Source organism: Xenopus tropicalis, chromosome 7, assembly GCF_000004195.4.
Source record: "Xenopus tropicalis strain Nigerian chromosome 7, UCB_Xtro_10.0, whole genome shotgun sequence".
Lineage (NCBI taxonomy): Eukaryota > Metazoa > Chordata > Amphibia > Anura > Pipidae > Xenopus > Xenopus tropicalis.
This window is the reverse complement of record NC_030683.2, coordinates 77,701,596-77,725,403: the sequence shown is the minus strand read 5'-3', so window position 1 is coordinate 77,725,403 and position 23,808 is coordinate 77,701,596. Positions and strand designations below refer to the sequence as shown.

Below are 23,808 nucleotides of genomic sequence, written 5' to 3'. Positions count from 1 at the left end.
TTTAAGCAGCACCATGGAAAGCGAGATATCCAGGTGCCAACACATTGTATGTTATAAAGAAAACGCAAAATAAAAATGTATTAAAAAAAAAAATATTCCTGGGTGACAACCCGCAACACATTCCAGCATATCTGTAAAGCTGGCCATAAACTTTTAGATTTTAGTCTTCTTCCAACAACGTTGGACTTAAGAGTGGCTCAACTGTGTAAGCAATATGGCAGGTCTCATTTGTTCAAATATGCAAATGTAAATAAGCTGTGTACCCTCTATCTATTGGAACCAGTTCAAACACTCAGAGCAATATTTAGAATTAGCTGCAGCCTAGGACTCTGCACCTGAACCACTCCTTCAGGCACAGACCCCTATGATTCTTAAATTATTATGAAAATCAATCACAGCCTGTACTACACTGACTCGGACCCCCCCCCCAGGCCTCTGACGGCCGCACCGGGGATGCGAGATTCTCCACCAGCAATAACTTCACAGTCAACACCTGGACCGGCGTCAACAAACAGAAAGAACGAGCTTCACTAATCGTAGCTGGATGGCTTCTATCCGTACCAAAGCAACGAGACCAAAGAATAATAATGGACTATAACATAGAATTCCCGAGCAGAATGACCTTCCCATCCCTCCTACCCCCCCCATTTCTCTCTTACCCAGTTACTGTCCCAGTTACTATGTCCTACTGTCTCTCTACCTCAAACCCTTTTTCTATATATACCTATCTTTAACTTTGATTGTTTAAATGATACCGGACAGCACACCACTATCAGTACTTAATGTGACAACAGGCGAAAGGGACCCAGGAAGCAGCACCAGTATCACAGGGCCGAGGAACGGCCCTCAATAAAGGGGACTCTTAAATATTGAAATAAGAGTTTATGTTTTTCATGCACTGCTACCTGGTTAAGACTGACATCCACACAGATACTGAATAACCTGACCCTCTTTTACTGTCAAAAATGACTTTAACCTGTATGTGCTGTCATGGTTTGTTATGCCACAAAGTTAAATAAAAATTTAAAATTACAAACATTTGAATTAGTTACTCAATTATTCACACAAACTGTCATTCTGCACTTTTTTTTCTATAAAACAACAATGAAACTTAAAAAAACAAAGCAGAAAGTAATGATGTGATATGTCTTACCAACAAGTTTTGCTTGTGTGCATCCAAACACAGTTATTGGGGAATCTTTCTCATATTCTCTGTAGCCTCCGCTTCTCTGGGGTAAGCTTGGGAGCATGTTCAAGTTTGTTCGCACATACTTTCCTAAAAAGCAGACCACATATCACACTGGTGTAGGGAGTGCAGCAAACTCATTTTACATGTGTATAGGGGAAGCTTTGCTGCATTTGATCCACTCTCTTCTTAATATTTCATTTGAACTGCAGCCTTCACTGCTTCATAGGAAGTTGTTTACCCTATTTGAAAATTAGTGACTATAATCATTTATGCTGGTTATAGTTATTTATGCCTAGATATGTCAAACTGCAAATGCTAAACACTTCTAGTGTTGCTGTAGTTTGTTTTTTTTATAGATATCCTCAGTCAAATTAAAGGAGAATTAACCCCCCTGCACAGTACATTTTTAACTAACACCCCAGATAAAAGTACCCTAAGCCCCATATACCAGCATACAGTATGTTTGGCACCTGCTTAACAACCTTTTTCTGCCTCCTTAACTAGAACCAATTGACCAGGTCTGCTTCCACTGCACATGCTCCCAGTCAGTAATCTAGACCACAGAGATAGAAAAAGGGTATAACATGGTTGGAAAGCCCACGGCACTACTCTGCAGTTACATAGCTGGTACAGGGGGCATGGGGACGTTTAGCAGCAGGCAACAATGCAGTTGGGGAGGGGGTAGAGGGTGTGTCCATAGGGGAAATAAATTAAAAAATGAACAGTGGGGTGTTTAGCTCTCCTTCAAGAACAGAAGGCTGTTAAGTATATCTGAAAGCCAGTGCTGGTGGCAAATATTCAAAATAAGATACACTGTATTCTAAGCCTAGGGTTGTCACCTTTCCTAGAAAAAATACAACCCTTCTTATTTCTGTATTCTTTCTTCCATATTAATAAACCAGTGTTTTTTATGTATGTATTTTATTTCCCTGTATCAACTGCCAGAACATCTAGCAAATGGATATTCAAAAAGATATATTATGTTAAAAAGACCAACCTTTTGTATCAAAGCACTGTGACAACCAGTACTTCCCAAAAACAACGTCCATCCTTTCACCATGGCGACAGACAAAGAGACAGCGCTTCTTGGCACCGGGCTCGGTTTGACTGTTTACTCTCAGAGGCTGATAGAAAAAAATCAGATTTGTTTGACTTGAGCATAAAAATCTATAGCTTAACATTGCAGAACAAAAAAACATAGGTCAACTAATGTGGAAAAGCTGAGGGTAGTGAAAAAGAAAGGAAGGAGTTATTTGTTTATTATTGCTTATGAAATACAGTGATATGCAAAAGTATTCAGACTCTTGAGCAATTCTCCCATTGTACAGAATAGCACATGCAATGAGGATTTTACTTTGTAGTTCATTAAAAGGGACCTGTCACTCTAAGAAATAATTCCAAATTCTTATCTATTGTGTTTATGAAGTAATATAAACTATACTTACACTAAACAAATGATTTAACGTTTGTTTCAGTTTTTCACAGCAAGCAGGCAGACAGATTATAACATCCTGCCTGGATTGGAACCAGGAACCCATTGCTTTCTGTGCAGTTTCCTCTCCATATTTGAGCAGACTGCTGGCTTCCTGGTTCACTTCAATAATGTAGGGGATCAGAGAACTATTTCCCCTGTTTTTCAGTCTGTGACATCATCCCGCCCGGCTACAGACTGGGGAGGAACCCGATTGGCTGGATGCCCCAGTGCACTGTTGGGAGAAAGGTGTGCCTACGTTCGGAGCCAAAAATCAGGGGCGGGCCCAGCAGCTTATAAAGGGAGCCCCTGTTTTTTTGCCAGCAGTTGAGACAGAGACCATCCAGTAAGCAGTGACTGTGACGCTGATGGGAAGCTCTGCTGAGTGCCAGCCTGTAAAGAGAGATCTGCTACACTGAGGATCCCAGTGAGTGATTCATCTGAGTGTAGGGATCCCAAAGATTTGGGCCCCTCAGTCTGGGTTCCCCTTTAGACAGGCACCAGAGGGTGGCCTTATGGGATATGGACACCTAAGGGTGGTCCTAGCTGTTAATGTGTGATAAGGGAGTTTCAGCAGCAACCACTAGGTGGCAGTGTGCTGCAATATAAAAAGGTATGACACATACCATGTGCAAGGTCTTTAGTCCTGGGACCCCCCTCTGTAAGAAGCTAGCTACAGGCTTCAGTTATAGAGTTCAGAGAGATCTGTTATAGTTACTCTAGGAATGAGAGAATAGACAGAGTATCTCGAAAGGGCAGTCTGAAGCCCCAACAGGAGATAAATGAGGTTAAGACCTCCCGGCATTACTGGCCGGAGTTCAGGTACACAAAGCGGCCAGCTCAGGTGGTAGCTAGGGACCACAGAAACAATATTGCCTAAGCAAAGGGTATTCTTGGTGTGAGTATCCGGGAGAGTCCAAAGGGAGTGTCTCTTGGTGGGAGTACCGGGGAGAGCCATAAGAGAGGGTCTTCTGGCATGAGTACCAGGGGGAGAACTCCTAGGAAAGGATCTCTTGGCGGGAGTACCGGGGAATAGGCCTAAGTGAGAGGGTCTCCAGAGAGAAGTAAGGAGAAAGTACATGAACCTGCATGATATACTACTGGATATTCTGTGTGAATACAATAAACAAGTTAATTTGGTTAATCAGCACTTCCAGTGTCTTGGCTAATTCCTCAAGGATTGGATCCTCAACTACCTGGTAAGCAACCACCCCAAGGGGGGCAAGGTCCCGGGAGTTGCAGGGAGTCTATAAACAAGGAGGACAGTACAGTGTTTCCCAGGGAGGGGTGTTACAGTTCAACCTGTCCCTACCCTGGTGGAGGCATGCCAAGTATAAAAAATACCTACTCCCCCATAGTAAGTGGGGACACAGGGCTCCTGTAGCGCCACACACATACCCCTGCGTGTTAGAAGTAAAGCAGTATCAAAAGTGGGCTACATGAGGAAAGGTACTGAAAGTCTCCTGTGTGCGTCCACTGTGTGAGAACAGGTGTTTCTCTTGGCCTGTAACGTGGGAGCTACTGCCTATTCCAAAGGGAGAGGTACTTTGGGGCAGGTAGTGCTACCTGGGGAAACAAAAAGAGCTCTGGGGAAGGGATTTTGCTAGGACTGAACTGGGAAAGGGTATTTCCTCCAGGAATGGAGTGTGGGACTGTGTCCTGGGAGAGACTGAGCCAGTAGTGGTTAAAACCGCACAGGTTTCCAAAGCAGGGTTATTACTGTTTGCATGTTAATGCTATTTCATTTTCACACCGTTATATAAAGTTGATATTTGCTGCAACCTGTGTGGGATCCTAGTGGAAATCCCCTTGAGGTGTGCTCCTTAGTGTCCACTAGGTGGAGGCACTGTGCTAAAATCCCAGTTCCCACTACCTTTTATCTGCAAAGGGAACCAAATCTCCGGCCTAAGCAAGTATACAGCCCAAAATATGTGAGTGTGCCAAGAGAGGGTTACAATAATATCCCTAGTTTTCCAGGCAGAAATGATGGCTACAGGTGCTCTCTATTTACCCACACCTGTTCTAAATCTCCAATTATCCAGCCCATAAAACCCTCCATATCTGTTCCCTCAATGTCTGTTATAGGTCTATCTAGCATAGTTTCTGTGTGCACTTCTGTTCTGATTCTGACCCCTGCCTAAACCTGACTTTGACTGAACTCTGCCTGGTCTGACGCGCTTTGCCTGCTTGACTCTTCGTGTTCCTGATTTTGTAATGCGCTGCTGGTCTGGTTTTGTCCCGGCCTGCCTTGTAAGCTGCCTGAGTCCTCAGATCTGGTTCCCTTGTGTGCTCAGAACATTTGCTTTGATCCTCTCACTTTAAGTCCTGGCAGCACCCAAGTAGCGGAGGGCTCCGCACAAAGCCAAAGGTGGCTGTTAAAGGCAGAAGTGTGAGCTGTGACCGGGACCTTGGGTTTTGGGTAACCAATCATGACACAGATTTTGTGAGCAAGTTTATTAAGGCAAGCTTTGTATGCACCAGAATAGGTGACCTGATGCCTATGCACACTTTACACAATTAAAGACCACGGGGAGAGTGGAGGGGACGTGAAGAGTGCAGTAACATCTAGGAAGTGCAGAATGGAAAGTAAAAGTAACCGGCTGCCTGAGACATAGAGGCAGGGCAGGCAATATATGATTGACAGATTTTTGGGAAGGATTTGGGACCAGTCTTGTATGTATATTTTTATTTATATAGCGCTACTTATGTAGGTAGCACTGTACAGCAGAACAATAAATTAATTTAACAAACAGGGGCCATTATAATAATATATACAAATTATAATTACATTTAAGATTAAGACAGGGGCGCTGCTGCAATGAGGCGAGCTGAAAAACAACAGTGCCCCTATGAAGTTACCAGGGGCAGCAAAAATCCACTCCTGCTAACTTAGAGCCAAATTTCCAATTGTTAAATCGAAATCTTGTCTCCTGTAGTGCAGAGAGCGCTATTGCGCCCCCTTCTCCCCTTCCGACACAAAGAAATTTAAGCACGATAGCAAGAGGGGGGGTGGCATCCCCTAGGCCACCTCAGGGCAGCACTAGGAGCCGAAACACCCCTGGATTAAGAGCTAAATGTCAAAGATACAAGAGAGAAAAGGTCCTGGCCCTCTTGAGTATACAATATTTCAAACAGATTTATTTGACAATAATTGGAACTAGCTAGAAGGGTTATCTTGTAATGCTAGGTTGCTGCTGTAATCTACTGACCACCAGCTCAAGAACTAATGGTAGATATCCATATACTGTACATTTAGGTACACTTCTACAAACACTGCATATAGAAAACTGAATACATATTAGATTACCAAATAGGGGGTGTTCAAGTCATTGCCTGTAAAAGGAAGCCAAATTATACTTCGATGTTTAGAAATATAATGTGTCTTACTTTTACAGGGCAGTTACTAAAATAGTTTCCTATTGTCAAATCTAACAATAAAAAATGCTACGAAAAACACATAAGGGGGGAAATATCAGAATATTTTGTCTATTTTCAACTACTTTCTCCTTATAAGGGGATAATAACATGCTTGTCTTTTTACAATAATGCGGCTCTATAAATTCCCCCACATGTCACTCACATGTGTCAACAGTTATCACTACCCCAGGACATTGGAAAACCTCAGTGCCACACTAATAAACAGTTATCACTACCCCAGGACATTGGAAAACCTCAGTGCCACACTAATAAACAGTTATCACTACCCCAGGACATTGGAAAACCTCAGTGCCACACTAATAAACAGTTAACACTACCCCAGGACATTGGTAAAACCACACTAAATAAACAGCAGCTGTTTTAAAAGGGCAGTAAACGTTTTCTAAAAAAAGACTCATTGTGCCTCTAAATGTCCAAATGCATGAACAGTCTCCAGAGGGAATCCTTCCTGAGATTACAGTATGGCAATATATATGTCAATATTATACTGTAACCAAACTTTAGAAGAGCAAATATAGTGTTGTTTAAAATTTGTTTAAAATCTTCAGCTATGATTATATTAAACCATGAAGAGTAAATTGTGAATAGCTTGCAATCAAACTTGAAAAAAATGGGGGGGGGGGGGGAGTAGGGATAACTGTTGACAGCTTGAAAATCATACAGGTCTACCCTCTTGCACTTGCACTGCACACATTTTATTGTACAGTGTTGCTTTAAGAATCCATTTCATTTTACAGATCTGATAGGATTGCAGAGTTGTTGGGAGTAATCCCTGCCTGATCTGACATACATGGTATGGTCAAAATATGGTAAAATTATAGTCAAATTAGACAACAGAAACAGATCTCTGCAAAGCTATTTGAATTAATTACACTGAAAAACACAAAATTGCATAATTATACACCCCCTTTAAGTCAATATTTAGTATGGGCATATGCACTATTGGCAGTAATGTCAGCCTTGAGTCTGTATTGAGAGGTCTCTATCAACTTTGCTGAACACTGTAATGTTTCTTATTTCTCTGTGCAAAACTGCCCAAGCTCTGTCAGGCTGCATTGAGATTGTGGGATAACAGCTTTTTTGGACTGACATCTGAATATTACATATGGCCTTCTAGCAAACTGTAGGAGCTTTGTTTTTGCCACTGTCCCATAATCCTGCTACTAGTAATCAATCCACTTAAATGGTAGTGGTTTCTTGGTGGCCTCCCTCACAAGTTTCATTTTGTAGAAGGCTCGCACACCGAAGAAAATGTAAAAACCTTTATTTCACATCAAAACATTAAAATTGCCTATTTAGATATAACCGCCTATGATTTACAGCTGTGCCATACTATTTCCATTTCTTAATGATTTATTTAACTGTAAGGAGAGGGATATTCAGTGATTTGGGAATTTTCTTATCCACTCCAATTTCTGATTTCCAACTATCCTTTATAGAGTTGCTTGAAGTATTTTTTTGTCTTTATGGTTTAGGTTATGCCACTATACTGACACAGTAGTTGAATAGTCCAGATACATGTTTTTTTACACTTTAATTACTTGAAACCCCTCATAAAATAAACCTCTATTTAACTGATTGTGTAACTATGGAAAAGAATTGACTGCACCAGTAATGATTTCGGTGTGCCATATTTAATGTGCTGTATACATATGCAATGCATGAATACTTTAAGCCAGTGTATGCTTTGTCATCAGAAAGAGTTCTTGGCATCAAGGCAAGCTAGTGTGCCCACATTCTTACTGCTGGCGCCTTGTTAATCTTAAATTATTATATATTTAACATTTATTTGCTTTCTGCTGCATGCTTACAGTACTTGCCCAAGGGAGGAAATCTGTTTAACATTACAGCCTTCAAACAGTCTATTTTGAGCATTGCCTAAGTCTTTGAAATCTGGCATTAAGAGCTAATGAGGTTCTTGTTCAGTTTAAAAGGAAGATAACTGCATATTAAGTAAGAGACAAAACAATATACTGTATACCCATAAACAAGGACAATGAATGTACAATATCTTTCTGTGAAGCTTTTTGATATGCTATAAGTATAGTAAAGTGCTGCTCCTTAAACAGTGAAGTAGGTTCACCAATTATACACAAGGTTATCATATATTCAACAAAGATGTGCTATGCATCTCAAATAAAAGCAAAAACTACATTACACTGTTTGGCTCTCCAGTGGATCTTTGATGAATATACTGTATGACAATGGATATACAAATCTATTGGGGAGGTTGTACTCCTGTAGTTTACCCCTGCTATGTTGCCTGACACCCAAAGCTCCCAGCCTACAGAGTTCTAGTTCCTGTTTGCTTCACCATGCCAGCAACTCATGTCCTGCAAGGATTCTGTGTCCCATTTTCACCCACTGCCCTTCTCACTCTCTAATGCACATGCATTTTTGCATCTATGAACTGCTGACATTGCAGCCCAATCAGGAAAGAGAACACTGCTGGCCAGGAGTATTTTTCAGAATACAGGCAGTTAAAGATTCAGGTACTGTGTTGTCTTAGGGGTGAGCTATAAAAAAAACCCCATACGTTTTACCCTCTCCTTGTCCTTTAAAGCTGAGGTGTCATTGTTGGGATAATAACCTCATTTCTCAGAGGAGTGTGTAAATAAATAGCTATCTTTTCCTTTTTTGTCAATAGACAAACCATTCACTGAGGCTTGCAGCACTGCTAACAATAAACCAAGCTGTCCAACTTCTGTAGTACTAAGGAAAGGAATTTTTCTGGCCTACTTGGTGGAGGGACGATAATAGATGTCAGTTTTGACCACTCCTTTTTTTAAACCACGCCCACTTTAAACCAGACCCAAACATTTTTCGGATCATATGCAAATTAATGGTAGTTCACCAAAAAGAAAATTGGTTGGTGCTTGCTGCAGATATATCACTCAAGTGTGAAAAAAGGTTACAAAGTCATATTAACCCCCCCCCCTAAATCCATATGCCTCCTCCTCCCCTGTAGATAGCGCAGCAAGCGCCAACACATAATTAAACACCTTATAGACCCCAAACAACTATTTCCAAATGATAAACTCCCAAAACAAACCTCCCACAGGCAGTACAGGGCAGTATACACACAGGTAGCATAAGGCAGGCAAAGTATGGCACACACAGGCAGGGTAGGGAAGGCAGAGTATGACAAACACAGGCAGCGTAGGGCAGGCACAGTATGACACAAACATGCAATGTAGGGCAGGCAGAGTATGAAACACACAGGCAGCACAGGGCAGGCAGAGTATGACACACAGGCAGCTTAGGGCAGGCAGAGTATGGCACACACAGGCAGGATAGAGCAGGACAGGCAGACTAGGGACAGGCAAACCTATTATAACTACGCAAGTAACAAATACAAATGCAGGGGGTTACAACCTGATTTTGAGGCGTGAGCAATGCAGGGAGAGTACTGATACCATGTAAAGCTTACACATAGGTAAGCAGTCACAGCAGCCACACAGATGGGTGGCCACATGGGGGGGGGGTGCCAGTTGGACAGCACTGTCCAAAAACAATAATATACCATAAGGGCTGATTATTTTAATTTCCATGCGTTAAAAAAAGAGTCATTAGACTGCAATGAGTTGTGGTCGAATGAAGTGCCTGAATAATCCCTCTTGTACTGAATCAGATGTGTTAACATATTCTGTGTAGACAGTTTCCTGGACACCTCCTAAGTGGGAAAATTATTAGTTTTATGTCACCTCTCCCTTCACTGTATGGGCACTAGAATAGGGTGTATTGAAAATAAACTGAACTACTGTATAATAACTAATCTGAGTAAAACATTCCATGGAGACTTCAATAATAGCCTTATTAGTCATATAGGAAGGTTTCAGATTTGATTGCAGCTCCTTTTCATGTAAAGCAAGACTATATTTCACTATATAAACCATAAATTTGTATATAATGCACTTGCTAATAGATACTCACCTGCATAGGTTGACATATTATTGTAAGTGCTGATGTATCTCCCAGGCCAGGATCCTCCTGTTGTCTTTTCTCCATCACTCGATCCTCAAGAGAACATGTGGCGGATAGGGAAGTATTAAGAAGTGAATATGATCTGTAAATTAAAGATTGTATTTGCTTTAAATTATATGTTAGACTAAGGGGCAGATTTATCAAAACATGAGTTCGAATCCCGAATGGGAAAAATTCGGATTGGAAACGAAAATTTCTAAAGATCTCAAATATCACGAAAATGCTTACGAAAAAATCATATTAGTCACGATAATATCATATTGGCGATCTGAAAGTCACAAAATTTTCGTACAAACAGCGGCAAAACGATCCAGTTTTTTGTGCTAAAAATACAAAAAAGTTGCAAAAGCACAGAAAAAGTCGCACAAGTGTCGAAAAAGTCGCGCAAGGTAGAAAAAAGTCGCAGAAAATACTATTGTACCGATCGAACGAACGCTCAGAGCGTTCGTGAATAAGTAAATGTGCCCCAGAAAGTAACAATAAAAGTAATAATTAAGTACAGTACAAAAAATACATAAATTTTAGTCCCACAAGGAGTCAGTATTGGTAATCCGTGAAGATATAAAAAAAATCAGACTTTGACTTTATGTAAGACTAAAGGAGCCGTATACTTTTATTGTCAGGAGACTTCAGAGTGATCATGTGACATAAATATCAGAAGCACCCCACATATATTTATTTATGGTAGTATGGATGCACTGATTGTAAGCATAATGATGTGGAAGTGTGTTTTGGGCGCCAGTACCTTAAAAGAATGGTGCAATGGCGGCATCAATGTATGCAACCATAACTGAGCCCTAAGGTCATCATTTGTAATCACCTCAGGTTTAATGTCTCTTGGAGGAAAGGATTAGAAATGCCAAATGCTTGAGAAAAAGTGATATGAGATTCTAAAGATTGGTACTTATTCCCTAGCTGCGGTTCTAGAAAGAGACAGTTCCTATCAGGGGAAGTACGCAGCAGCAGAGGGGAAAGATGTTTCTTTTGTGCAAAGATCTTGATATGTGCCATTTCATTATATCAGTAGGAATTGAAAAAGCCTATGAAAAGAGGGTCATCTCAAGTTGCACACTGAGTTTCAATTCTAAAAATGAAACGCTTCCCTTGTGGTTTTAACCTAATTTTTTGGCTTTGTTAAAAGTATAAAAATAAAAGCATTGCGCGTCTATTTTTTACATCTCTAGGTATTACTGCCTTTATAGTTTTGAAAACTATCTAATAGCATATTTATTAATCAATTTTAGTGTTACACAGATTATAAAAAGCCTTTAAATACCAATAGGAACTTTAATTTTCATTTGTTTTTTAAACTAAGAATCCCAGAATTCATTTGGTCAAAAACGATGTGTCAAAGAGTGCCAGAAGTGGTGCATCAGTACCCCTTTAAGGGGCATTTTTTGCCACAAGAAATCCGCACTACTCCTGAAAATAACTTACTTAACAAGGGGCTAGTCACCTATAAGGAAATGGCATTTTTGGAAGATGGTAGCACAGATTTACCATGGGCAACAAATCTTAGAATGCTTTAACCCGTCTTAATATGTTTAGACAGGGTCTAGGCATCAATTATGTTTTGATGGTACTGATGCCAAATCTTTTTATTTATACTTATAAATGTTAAAAATATGATGCATATATAAGAATTATTGAGATTCACCATCTATTTTAAATTGTAGCTTTCCTGAAAGGGGATGTAAGGGCAAAAATCAATAATTGTAAAATGCATTATTTATGCCACGTGGAACAATTTTGCAACATATACTGATTAAAGCATATGTACAGTTTGCAAGACTGAATCGCTCGAATTTTGTTCGTCTGGGAAAAAATTTCAGCCTGTGCATATCAGCAGGTGGTTCCTGTTCCCTGCTTTTCCCAACTGCCAATTAGAATAGTGCAGGTATGCCTCTTACTGTGTGTGCCTCTAGGCGAGTGCTCTGCACAGACTGTCAGACATGCCTGCATGAATCTAATTGGTGGCTGGTAACAAAGTCACAGCCGGTTGGCCAGGGAACTTTAGTGGGAACGCACACAGAGTTCAAAGAGGGGATAAGGTTGACAAATGAAATTCAACCGCTTGAAGAAGTTTCATATGACATAGAAAATGCTTTTAGCAATTATTCATTTTTGCCTTTACATCCCCTTGAAAGGATACACGGGCTTATTAATCAAAGGAACTCAAATATAGATTTGCTATACTTATTGATTGTGTAGTTTAGGAATTGGTTCTAGCCTCAATATATATAGGCACTATAAATCTATTGTTTCTGCCTCTGCAGTATCCATACTTAGCACCATGAATTCATGACAGAGAAAATAAAATATCCCTTGACAAAGGCGTTTGAGCCAAAACGTTGGGGTATTCTCTCATCCAGAGTATCTGCCTTCATATCTTGTTTTTCAGTTATTTCACTGGGGGTATGTATTTATTTGTTTTTTGATGGATGTACAATGTTTAAAGTTTGATATTTTTTTTGTATCCTGTTTAAATGAATAAAATGTTTTTTTAATTATACATACCTCCTTAGGGAAGTTTTTTCTGGTGTGCAGGGTTTTTGTGGGGTTTTTGTGGATGTATATAGTCCTCTTATGGGGGGACTATTAAAACCCTAGCACCTGGATACTTTATACTTTATTGTTTTTTTGTATATATATTTTTTTGGGCAAGGATATTCTAGCCAGGAGTGCCCTCCATCTTTCTAAATTGAGAAAATTAAATATTTAAGTCTCATTTAGTTATTGCTTATTTTACTAAATACTGAATATGCTACCTTCACCCATATTGTTTTTTTTCAAGCTCATTTTAAATTCTTGAAGGAGAAAACAGGAGATAATTATTCCTATTTGTCAATGAAAAGCTCCCGCAGAAATGTTAGTGTGAAAACAATGAATAACGCATCATATAACAGAAAATGGAACTGTAAGCTGTTGCTGATAGATAAATGAATTTGTGGTGCTCGTTATGATTGTCATCTTTCCTAGAAAAAAACAACCTTTCTATTTGTGCTGAGTTTCCTCCTAACCATTATTTTCTGTTATATAAGAGTGGTTGATGGAGTGAAGCAGTTACACTCCACTATGGAGGTAAAGCCTTTGGTCAGCTCCCACTTAACTCATAACAAGGCTTCATAATATTGGTGTATCAGTCATTCAGCTATTGTATCTATGAGAGAAAACTTCTTTTTACCTCCAGTATCACCCTAACTGACCTTTAAGCTGGTCTTTCAAGACTATCAATGAGAGAAAATATGCAGTCTCCCTGAATCTCACTTCAGGCTTAAGCTCCCCATTACTTCTACAAGCCCCTCAACAGTTTGTCACTGATAGAAAGTGTCAGCATCAATTCCACTATGGGGCAATTATACAAACCTGCTCATCAATGCATTTCTGGAAAAAGATTTGGGTTCAGAGAGCTTTTCATTACTGTCAATAGGGGCAACAATTTTGGATTTCTGGTTAAAGTCCCTTGAGGTCCAACATTTAGTTTGGGCCCCCTCCTTGCTCATAGCAAGTTTACAGATATATGAAATTATTCCCATCAGACAGGTAGCCATAGTTACTAAGATCCCCCTTATTCAGTAAAGCCCAGGTCCCAACATTCCCTGATAATAAATCTCATACCTGCAATAACTTTTACTTACCCGTGAAATATCCATGTACCACATTCATCAGCTTTTGTGATATAGTTTTCAGGCAATAGCCCAGAACATCCCGTTGCAAGTGAACTTCCGTATATCCAGCCTTCACTAGTGCTTGACTGTTCTACTGGGGACATAAATATATAATCTCCAGGAACCAGCTCTAGTTCATCATCATTCTGTGGCGAATATGGGTATAACACTTGGAGGGTCTACAGCAGAAAGAAAACAGTGACAACGGTTTGAATTCATTGTGTGACTTGCAGACAACCAAAGCTGTGACTGCCATACCTGCAAGACTGACTGGATCTGCTGGAAGTACAAAAGAAATAATTAGGGATGTATTGAATCCACTATTTTGGGATTGAGCAGAACCCTGAATGCTTTGTGAAAGATTCGGACAAATACTGAACCGAATCCAAATATGTAAATAAGGGGGCGGGGTCTCACTACAAATCCAGGCCTGGACATATTGCCTTTTATGGATGTTTCTACTTTGTGGTCTCATTGCTGGCAGAACCAGATCAGTGTGGATCTTTGCTTTTTGGAAGCGTGGCAAAAATTATGAAGTAAAATGTAACCTCTATCATAATGCAAGTAATAATCAGGTGAAAGCCTTACCACAGATCGAATATTTAATAAAGGACTGTAATATCCTAGTATGCTTTCACTTGCCCCTTACTTTAAGCTGGTTGACATTAACCCTTATATCTGTGTATATGATAGAGACTATGTAATAAATTCTACTGGGACACATGTTAATGATGTATGAGCTCAGCTGCAGAATGTGTTGGCTCTATATGAATAAAAGTATGATAATATTAATGAATATAGGGGAAAAATGCAATATATCATGTTTATCTGACTGCAGAATTTACCTCATGATTGACAAAACGAATGTCTCGGGAGAATATTGCAGCCACCCAGTCACAACCAAGGTTTATATCTATACTGTGTGCAAGTTTCTCCAGTGTGGGCAGGTGACTGTCTAGGAAGTGGTACGCCAGAGTCACATGCAGCTGCTTCTTGTGAGGTTCCACCCTCACCTCTGAAACACAAGAACATTTGCTTTGTTAACTGCCCTAGTGCAAAAGGATTACTGCAAGAGGAATAGTGAACATAGCATAGGAAACTCCTTTAATCATTAAAAAGTACCCTAACATAGAAATACTAAACTTAGACACAGTAACAAAAATAGTCAGCCAGCAGAACACCCAGATAGACAGATAAACACACGGGAGAATGTTCTGCAAGTTACCTTCCTTAAGGGGGTGAAAGTTAAAATAATAGAACAAATTAGAAATTATTATACATATATATATATAATGTTCAAGTAAAAATATTTCAACTTCATTATTGTATGCATTTTGTCCTGTAGCTTATTAAAGGAGACATAAAACCAAAAATGGCATCTTGCCTACTGAAAGAAAATACTTAGCAATTTTTTAACATAGATTTAATTATATGATGCAGTGGTTTTCAAATTATTTGTAAACACAATTGCTACTGGAAGCTGTATTTGTTGGCCTTTCTCACTACTCATTATAACTTCAAACAATACAGCAGAGATAAGCTCTTTTCTAGCCAAGACTTATTTTTTACCCACGATGCCTTGCGTTCTTCTTCACAGGTCAGCTGGCTATTACTACATAGTTTCAAAAGTCAGAACAAGCAGTGCTGAAAATAAAACATTAATACCAAGAACCAGCAGAGCAAAGAATTGCACAATGACACAATGTAGCAATTACATTTAAAACATTAAAATTTGTAAAATTGTATACTGGATAGTTACATAGGATTCTATTTTATTTTATTATTCAAAAATGTATTTTTGTATTTATAATCCCTTTCTACAAAGATTAGAGGATGGAAAGGAAGAGTAAAGATTTATAATATATTTACATCACATCTAGATCATAGGGTTCATTTACAGACCCCTGGGGCACAAGTACTAGAGCTATAAGGGGCACAACACTGCATTTCTTAGTGTTCAATCAACAAGCACTTGCAACCCAGTGCAGCATCAGGAAGAGCAGGAGAGCATTGTCCTTACCGCCTGCCATAAAGCAAGTGTTAAGGACAAGGCTCTAGTGTGTCCTGTGCGTCCTGTGCCTTTGCATGTCTGAATGGTGCATAAGGGGCAAGACCCCTCGCCACCTGTGTGACCGCACTCACTTCCCCCTTCTATTGACCTTGCTCTCTTCCCTACCGGACCATGCTCAATTCATTCCCACCAAATGGCGTTCACTCCCTTCTATACTTGCATCACCTACCCTGCCTGCCATCACCCCCACATTGCTAAAAAGGAAGAATGGATCTGCACTGTGAACTGAGCAGCAGATTCAAACTGCAGTCTCCTGTCACCAAACATTCTTCCTTCTACCTATATCAGTAAGGAACAATGCAGAATGCTGCCCCTAAAACTTTCCAACCCTAGGCTTTCCCTTGTGGCCTTCCAACCTGGTTAAGGGACTGGTAGGGGGCAGGAGGGAGAAGCCTAAATGCCTGCCCCTTTTTAAAAATCACTTTCTTACCACACAGAGCTATATTCAATGGGCTAGCCACAAGGCTCTGTGCTCCGAAATGGCCTTGCGGGCCATGCTGCAACAGCAGAATGCCAATTGTGACCTTTTTTCTGCACTTTGCACACCGTGTTCTGTTTTGTAAATGACCCCTTATACTTCTGTTGGTTATAATTATTTTACTCAAATAATACTGCATGTGTAACACTATAGTAAATTGTTTATTCATTTCTATGATTAAGTGATCAGAAAACATTGGTTCTTTATTACAGCTGTGTGCTGTGAATAACCCTTTACCATATGTTTCATAGTAAGTGAGTAGAAAAAGTTTCCCAGTAGAAAATGTTCTAATGTTGGTAATGTTCCACTAGATGTCACCCAGACACAAGTAGCATGATAAAACAGCATAATTAAAAGTAAGAATCAGACAGAAAAACACTGAAATCAAGTATATGTATACAAACTCTCTAAAAACCTGTGTTTTTTTGTTTCTGTGCCAAAAATACAAGCTAGACTTTGTGGCACACAATGAAGGCAAGTAAGGCCTGATACCAATTTTTATTTTAGCAGGAAATAACAGATTATAAGGGGCTGATCATTTGAAATGTCTAGTTGATGCATAACTCTTCTGTAGCTGTTGTTGTTGACTATGATTTCCAGAACAGTATGTATTGAAATAGTGGTGTAAACTTTTGGTTATTTAATGTCTAGGGAATATAGACCAATCACTTCTCTAGAATGTCCAGGGGGGCCTATAGGAACTGGCTATTCAACATGAGTCTGAGATGTTACTGAATTACAAATCCCACAATCCCTTTTACTGATGCGTTAATCTCTCCAGATTTAGAGCATGTCCCTAACATTCTAACTTAAACAGCGCTAACTGTTGACTAGGGGCATCCCTGTGTGTAATTTTGTATATTGTAAGATTGTACAGCACTGCATACCCTTGTGGCGCTTTATAAATAAAGTTATACATACATATGTACTGGGCCAGAAAGACGGGTTAAATTCCAGTGCTCATAATTCCACGGTTAGCACATTTCAAACAGAGAACACAAATGGCCTGCTCAAACATGGCAGGTGAAAACTGTGCTGCACTGCTCTGTATATGGGGAGATGAACTTGAGGAACAGTGATATTTGAGGAGGAGGAGGATGGATACTACATACATTCTGATATACTAAGCAGGCAGGTGTGCTATGCCCATAGTCTTCAATGGTACAGAACTGCAACATTGTTCTAAATACAGTATACCTCACACATTTCTACCCTGCACAGATGATATATTAGTTTAAGGTGTTACTAAGCTCCCCTGAGACTTACACCTTATAAATGTTAATGTTAGCAAATAACAAGTGCTGAATTTGTGCATATTAAAGGCATATCTTAAGGGAAACACAAGATAATGTACCACAGCTGTTTTTGCTTCTACAGCTGCAGACATTCACAGCCACTTGCTGCCCAGAGGGAGATGGCAAGAAACAAGACTCTAGCATAATTTGTCAGTCATATTATTATGTCCTTTTAAAGCCCAATATTTGGCCCATATTAAAGTCAAAACCTACAAAAATATAAAGCCTTTAACAATTTGCAGAAATCTAAAAGGAATAGGAATAAAGAAACAGAATTAGAACTTACCAGTCTTCACTAAGGCATCTGCTGCAAAATCTGCTGCAAATTTCTTTAAGACCTCAGCACATTCTTCTTTAACAAACAGGCCAATGAAATTGGTAGAGACATATAGTTCCAGAGGCAGGGGATTAGGGAATCTTGATTTCCAATGGGAAACAGTGGTCTGCAAAGCTTCACAAAGTGCATCTACTTTACTGTCTTCACACTATCAAAGAAATAGTTTTCCTTTTTTTAAAAAAAAATCATACTTTCGGGTACAATTCTTGCATGCATATTTTATTACAAACAATTCTTTTATTTTAGTGACAGCAGTAGCAACTTATTTTTTTATGTCATAATGAAATTTATTAAAAAAAGCTATTTTAATATTTTTACCAACAACTAAAAATTCCCCTTAAATAAGACCACCACCTAGCCATACATTCCTCAAACAGGTCCCCACAGGCTCCCTTCCTTAGATATTGAGCTTATAGTATATCTTTCAATTTCAATGCACTTAAGAACATCCCACAAGTTCCCCCACGCAAACCCTCTTCCACCTCAACATATTCACCCTATTTTCTTTTCATCATACAGTCTGCCCAGCGACCACCCAAAGTGGGGATGGTGGGCCATGGCTGCCGGCCAGTGAGCTGGGAGCATTTCTGGTCACTAGGCAACGCCTGAACCTATCAGCTTCCCTCCTCCAGTACCTCATACCAGAAGAAAGTGATTCCTGTCAGGGAAGAAAGCTCTACAACTTAGAAAAGTTTCCCGCCCACCCACCCTTCTTCAAGTGTTGATTTGTTATTATTGTGATATGTTCTGTTTATGTTTATCTCATGCCTAGGTTCTTTATTGTCACAGCTTTTATTTGGCGGATGGCAACATCTGACAGCGTAGTCTGGAGATAAATTTGGTGAGTTAAGCGGCTGGTCAGCAGCTTACGGCTGGGGCCAGCTGCAGGAGACTCCTGGTAGAGCGGGGGTTCAATTCGTGCCTGCCGGGCCCCCCGGCAGTTGGCATATTTTGTTAATGGTGTTTTTTCATACATATGTTTAATAAAAGCTGTGGCCGCTAATTTATCCACACAAATGTTGTTGTGTCGTTATTACGAGGTTTGAGCGGCCACAGTGGCACTCCCAGCTCATCTGGCCTTTTGGCAGCCATGACATTAACACAGCTCAGTTACACATATAAGCTAACAACCCCCTTTGCTCTGCATTTGTTTACATATTTTGTCAATATTAATGTGATAATACTGGGGCTACAGCAGTGTCCAAGGGAACAAAATGGAGAGAGCACTTAACTAAAGTTAAGATGGCTAAAAGGGTTTCACCACTGTGATAACCCACCATACACCAAACCACCATATATACCAAGTTTGACTTGGTCCTTCAAAACTCTTGACTCTAGTCAATACAAATACTTTACCCATTGTTTCGTACCAGTAATGTGGAATTTTTCATATGGTATTTTGAAATTCAGAACAAACATGGTACAGCAGAATATTTAGGCACTGCATTTTCCAGAGGGCTATTTCCAGATCAATATAAAGTTTCAAGTCTCCAAGCATAAATGACCAATAAATGTAGAGCTCTGCAGAAAAATTACATTAACGTCTACTATGGCTATGCTATCTGCTATACTAAAACTGTGAACTAAAACAGACATAAATGGCCCCTTAGGAAAAGAAGAGCAAATTCAGCAAGCTTGCTATGAAATTAAGAACAAAGGAAATGAAAATGAATCATGTAACTGTATGCCCATACATTTGAATCATCCATTTACTGGGCATGTCTTATTTTAGATCAAACGAAAAAGATGTATCTTCATCTTGTATGTCATCTATATGTATACATATTTGTAGTAAAGCTCAGCAGAATATGTGGGGGCTAATTATTATTATTATTATTATTAATAATAATACTACTAACAATAATAATAGACATGCCTCAATCATTTAATAGTAATCTGTAAAGGCCATTGCACTTACAGAAGAGAAAACATTTGAAGAAGAACAAAGCCTGTGAGTCTCCATATTGTCATTAATTAATTCAGCCTGAGTAAGTTTCCCTGAATATTCATGTCATGTGCTTGAAAGTTCCCAACAGAAAACATTTCAAGATGCTCTATATTTCTACTAGTTAGCATTATACATTACACTACAGAGACAATTTGCCAGCAAGTGCAGGATTAAAATGGTATTTGTGGAGAGTACAATATAATTAGTCAACTGAGAACAAAGAATAACTGTCCTATTTTTTTCAGTCTCTGACACTTTGCATAATTGTGAGTCTTTTAATTATATTGAATCCCTTGATTATAAACCAAAACATTTGGTATGAAGTAGCAGCCAGTCTCTCATGTTACAGTTTATTTTCTGGGTATGAAATAACTTAGGATTGATCATTAAAGGAACATTAAAACAAAGTTGCTAGATCTCATACACACACCCACAAGCCATGCCATAGCCTCTACTCGTCCCCTCAAACTTTCCCCTCATACCAACTTGTTCAAGGATCATCTGACACACTTTGGATATCATGCAGGTTTTAAGTTCATAAACAATGTACATAGGTGCACAGTCTTCAAATCTAAATGAAGGTAAGGTAGGACCCATTATACTATTTGAATGAATATTTCATTTATTTCTGATATAGTCAAATAAATAAAATTACACTTAGGGGAAGCACTAAAGCACAGCGTCCAATATGGCCGCACCATAGTTTTCTGCACCAGGCACAACAGCAGCAGGAACCCCAGCCATCGCATGGTCCAGCTGGCGCAATTGCTTCCCCAAAAGGCCCTGCACCAATCGCTAACAGAGTTGGTGAGCTTCCAACCTTTCAGTTAACGCACCACTCCGGAACCGAAAGGTGTGCATCAGATGCGTAAAAAACTGCTTCACCACAGACTTTATCACTCTATAATACCTGGTTGTGATTCAGTTACCCCCCACTTTGGTATCCCACGTGATAATTGCTCATTACTTGAACTTTGTATGTCTGCTAAACAGATAATCTTCCAAAGGTTGTGGGGATGTGTCTCTGAGGCCCAGTAAGTTTTAGTTTTGTTGCTTGATAATGGTTAACTTAACTTCTGTAGCAATTTATGTAAATTCTGCTTTGTATTTATATTGCCTAGGGCCCCTCTAGTGATCAAATGGCCTTTATACAAAAACAATTAATACTTTAGGGTCAGAAATACTAGTATTAAGACTTAGTTCATGTTTTTTACAATTACTATATAAAAACATACCCCTGCAGTGAAAACATATACTTATGGAAGGATTAAAATAAAATTATTAATTAGCAACATAAACAAAAAAAGTGACACACAGAACAAAACCAATAAGAACATACCATAAAAAATTGGCAAAGTGTTATGTGTGGAAATATGTTGTGTGCTTTGTTTCTTCCACACATCTGCTTTGATTGTTGCCAGAAGTCGGAAAGTTTTTGTGCTAAAGGACCAGTAGGCCGCAAATATAATACATATTCCCGAGGCAGAGGGTCATCTAAAAATGGGTCATCTACATGAGAAAACAACCTGGAAAACAATATGATTTCATTAGTTCGCTCATGATGACTGTAACACAGTGTGGTTGTGAAATATGTATCAAAGACAATTATTACACAGGTAAAAAATATTTAATATATTACAGAATGATGTCTGCCTGTGAAATAAACATAAAAATATTTTTTTCGGAAATTATTTGCAACTTGCATGATGCGTTGTTTAAAAACTTTTCATGATGGGAAAATGCTGGGAATATTACATTGGGGTATAATGTGGTTCATTTAAATTATGGAAGAGGGGTTAATGGAAGGGCTAATACTATCAAGGCAAAACTTGAGTTGGTTCGTGATAGGGTGGTAGATGGGCAAAGTCCAATTCTTTTTGGGCAGTTAAAGTATTTTATATATCTTTTGCAGTTATTACAGAGTTTGAGACACTTACTCCGTACTCTTTCATGTATTCATCCCCTTTTTAATTCAATACTTCTAGTCTATAAGCTGTAAGTCATTAAAACATTATTACAATAGAAAGAGTAGTGATGGAACTTCCCACAAGGCTTTTCTTTTCTAATGATAACCCAGACGTCTCTCTGCAGGAGGCTGTGGTCTTGTGCAGAGCAGCAAACATTTGCCCAAGTTTAATAAATGCATCAGTACATCATAAGAACAACTTCCCCAACTTGCCCCATGCAGGTTATTTAGTGTAATCACTAAAGAACAGGCCCCCATATGACCTTAACCGAGGTACACTGTATAACAATAAATGTGCATTTAACCTACCAGTCACATGCAGCTTGTACACTTCTTCCACCTGTGGACGCTAAAGCTTTTTGTCTGCAAAAAAAAATATTTCAAAATGGTGAAAATGTTTCACATATGCTACAATAATTCGTAATCAAAAGATCATGACAGTCCAAGTTATCATTGCAGAACCATGATTCACAGAGTATAAAAATAGTAGTTATAGTCATGATTGTATTAATTTAACTGACTGCATACAGAGCTTAATTAAGACAAAATCATATCCACAAAGGCATTTTACAAACATAATGATTAAATAAATGGACTAGGGCATCAAATAAAAATAAAGAGGCAAAAGTTTAAGACCTCTGCTCTCTACAGACCTATTATATTCAGTATATCATTTATTTAATTATTGCATAATTTTCTTAATGTTTAAATCTGGGGACATTTTAAGGATGAATGAAGCAAATTTATTGGCTAAAACATGTGAGGCCCATTTGGTCAGAATCTTTACATACTTCCAGCCATAGGCTGGAAATAGACTTAAAAAACCATTCACTTTTTCTACCTATGCAAACAAGGCCACAATATAAATGCTGGGATGGACAACAAAATGAGCAGTAACACAGACAAGTCTTACGGCGAACACTACAGAAATGTAGTTATGTGTTACTAAATAAGCTTCACACTGTAGTTTCATAGACATCATATTGCAGAGCATACTGAGAGTTGTATAATGTGTTTGATAAGCTGCAACGATGTGTGCCCATCTAGCGAATCCCTTTTTTCAAACCTACTTTTTGTTTTTAATTATATAGAATAATTTTTTCTACTTCTATTGGAGGGCTGCCTAGCATGTATGTAAATGTATAATGTTTTTCTTGTATAAGCTTTTGACTGTGTTTTTCCCATAACACACTTAGGGGTTGATTCACAAAAGGTTGTTATCACTTAACGCATAGTTTTATGCGTTAAAAAATGATCTTTAATTAAATAATGATTCATCAAGATTCACTTCGCACGTGTTACTAGTCATATCGCATGCGCAAAAATCTCAATTATCGCAAAACGCTATGTCCATTGCATCTCGATAACTACTAATAGGAATAGTTCTAACGCATTACTCAAAGACATATTTTAAGCATTAAAAGCATAAAATGTGGCGATATTTACTGTGAAACTTAACACCTCCTAGGAGTGGCCGTTAGAGCAAATATGTATTGATATATTTATTTCAGTTTGACAAGATTCTCTGAAAGGCCACTTAACATAACATAAACTATCTGTTGGTTAAGTATTCATTCTGGTGGTATAGTTTTTCTTTAACTTTCCCTATAAAACCAGCTACTGATTTGGTTATGATGGGACAGTATGAGGCAAGCCCACAATGTTTTGGGTCCAGATCATGGCTGATCAACACAGAGACAGTCTGGAGACAGGGCTAAATGTGTTCAGTAGTGAACGGAAAGGAATTTTTTTTTTCTTAAACAATCACACGGGTTTTATCACGTTAAAACTCCATATTTAAATCATAAAACAAGGGTTCTGGGGGAAAAAAAACTCAAGCAGCATCAGGAATTACAGTGTGCTAAATATTCAAGAGCCTAATAATAATAATAATATATCTAAGATTACAAGAACGCAAAACACAGCTGTACATACAGAAACAAACATAGAGAATTAGCAAATT

At 38.8% G+C, this 23,808-nt stretch overlaps 1 protein-coding gene across 1 annotated transcript in view; it reads right to left on the bottom strand.

Annotated features, from left to right (window-relative positions):
* Positions 1-23,808, bottom strand: part of ubash3b (ubiquitin associated and SH3 domain containing B) — a 93,681-nt gene that overhangs the window by 12,184 nt on the left and 57,689 nt on the right. Inside the window, 8 exon segments of the mRNA NM_001102961.1 lie at positions 1,154-1,276; positions 2,187-2,313; positions 10,032-10,164; positions 13,721-13,929; positions 14,596-14,765; positions 17,881-18,079; positions 21,219-21,405; positions 22,155-22,208. Coding sequence (NP_001096431.1) covers positions 1,154-1,276; positions 2,187-2,313; positions 10,032-10,164; positions 13,721-13,929; positions 14,596-14,765; positions 17,881-18,079; positions 21,219-21,405; positions 22,155-22,208 — 1,202 coding nt within the window.